Consider the following 1768-nt stretch of genomic DNA (forward strand, 5'->3'; position numbering starts at 1 on the left):
AATGTGCAGGGGCAGGGTCTTTCGGTGTTGCGATATGCGTTTGCCAGACAGAGTCAGACTTGAGAGCCGACCGCACTGAGCAGGTTGCGCAGTGTATCTGCAGCGCAATAGTTGTAAGGAGGCAGCAGCGACTCGGCGATAGTTTGTGTCAAACGTTTGGTAGCATCGACGATCCGGCCGTTCATGTAAGGCACTGGGTATGCCAAACGTTTGGTAGCATCGACGATCCGGCCGTTCATGTAAGGCACTGGGTATCCTGCGGAGGACAGCGATAGCCAGGGATAGGTGACGGCCGCCGGCGTAGCGAACGCACGTGTTGCCGGACCCCATCAGGCTTGCAGCGAATTCCGCCGAGCTCCTGGCGGATTACGTAGCTGTTGAGTAAAAAGGAGTATGGCGCCCCTAGGCCAGTCTGGTACCTGTGGCTTCAGGAGAACAGTCACGCTGCTCGGTATTCGAATGATTGTAAAGTTGTGAACGCCACACTGTTTGTTGCGGTAGTTCTGCAACTACCGTCAGACTGTTCATGGTACTCCGAATGACCAGGAAGTGGTAAAGGGAAGCACGGCAGCAGCTCACGCTACGTTCACATGCACGTGGCGTCTTTGATGCTTGGGATGCTCGTTGACCTTTCCACAAGACGCGATTTGACAGGGCCTCCCCGTGTAGCCAACTGCGTCTCCCGATGGGCGTATCTGCAGTATTTTGTGAGAGGCCAAGAGACCTGCATGTGTGAGCAGTATGGGTCTATGCACTCTGGGCGCGTACCTCCGCGCTGGGGAGTAGCTCTCTCTTCCACTGCAATCGGACGCCGGCGTGTTTAGAAAGTACGCGCTCAGAGGCACACGCATCTGATCTGCATGGTTGTGGGACTGTTGCTTTTCATATTGTATGATGGCAGACATGGACGTGTGTATGCAAGCGTGCAGCTTCATGGAGGTGCAGTGTGGTGGGGGCTTGGGGCTCGTTATGTTTTGGCTGTGTTTTCCTTTGGTTTCTGTCCGGACGGGGTGCGCCAGCGTTGCGATGTGCGTTTGCGAGAGAGTCCTACATGGTGCTACGAGTGAATTCGTAAGGCGGCGCACATGCTGGGAGGCAACAGTGACTATTCGATGCTTTCTGTCAAGCGTTAGTAGTGTTGACGGGCAGTTTGGTAATGTGTTGTGGCAGTTGTTTTGCGAGGAACAGGAATGGCGAGAGCGGTCCGCGGACGGCACCCTTGTGTAAACGCTCATGGCTTTTGCACGAACGCGCACGGAAGCCGTTATTCATTTTTGTACCTACTGAGTAACCAAGCGTGCAGTGGAAGACGTCGTGAAGGCGGATGGTGGAAGACGTAGTGAAGGCGGATGGTCCTATCTGGCCGGGATTCGCTGATTGTGGTTCGGGTTTTTGCGTATGTGCAATCCATGATGGTTTCGCTGGTTTTCATTTCTCCCGGTTCGGTCCTTCAAAGCAAACTGGCAAACTGGTCATAAAACTGCAACGCGCCAGGCACGCTTGGCTAGGAAGCAGCCCCCTGGTCTGCGCGTTCGTGATGGTTCAAACACGTCCCTCACACTTCGATTTTCACCGGTCGTCCAACGTGATGGCATTCGACATGAACGGTCCATCCCGCAAGGCGCATTGTTTAGAAGTTACCATTAAACTTGCGTTTCATTCCCGTGCCCTGTTGGCATCAGCTTCGTCTGTCGAGAAGCGCATGGGCAGTATTTTGTGGAGAGGTAGAAGACTTTCATCATCAGGGATGGCGGGTTTTTGCAGCTCG

The 1768-nt window shown here is 54.2% G+C and overlaps 1 protein-coding gene across 1 annotated transcript; it reads right to left on the minus strand.

Annotated features, from left to right (window-relative positions):
* Positions 1 to 53: 53 nt before the first annotated feature.
* EMH_0086250 (uncharacterized protein) lies at positions 54 to 528 on the minus strand (the record flags this gene model as incomplete). Its single annotated transcript, XM_013501009.1, has 2 exons — positions 54 to 256; positions 420 to 528. The coding sequence occupies 2 exons, from the start codon at positions 526 to 528 to the stop codon at positions 54 to 56; spliced, it is 312 nt and encodes a 103-aa protein (XP_013356463.1).
* Positions 529 to 1768: the final 1240 nt, after the last annotated feature.

This window comes from Eimeria mitis, genomic scaffold, assembly GCF_000499745.2.
Source record: "Eimeria mitis Houghton genomic scaffold, Emh_scaff6153, whole genome shotgun sequence".
Classification (NCBI taxonomy): Eukaryota; Apicomplexa; class Conoidasida; order Eucoccidiorida; family Eimeriidae; genus Eimeria; species Eimeria mitis.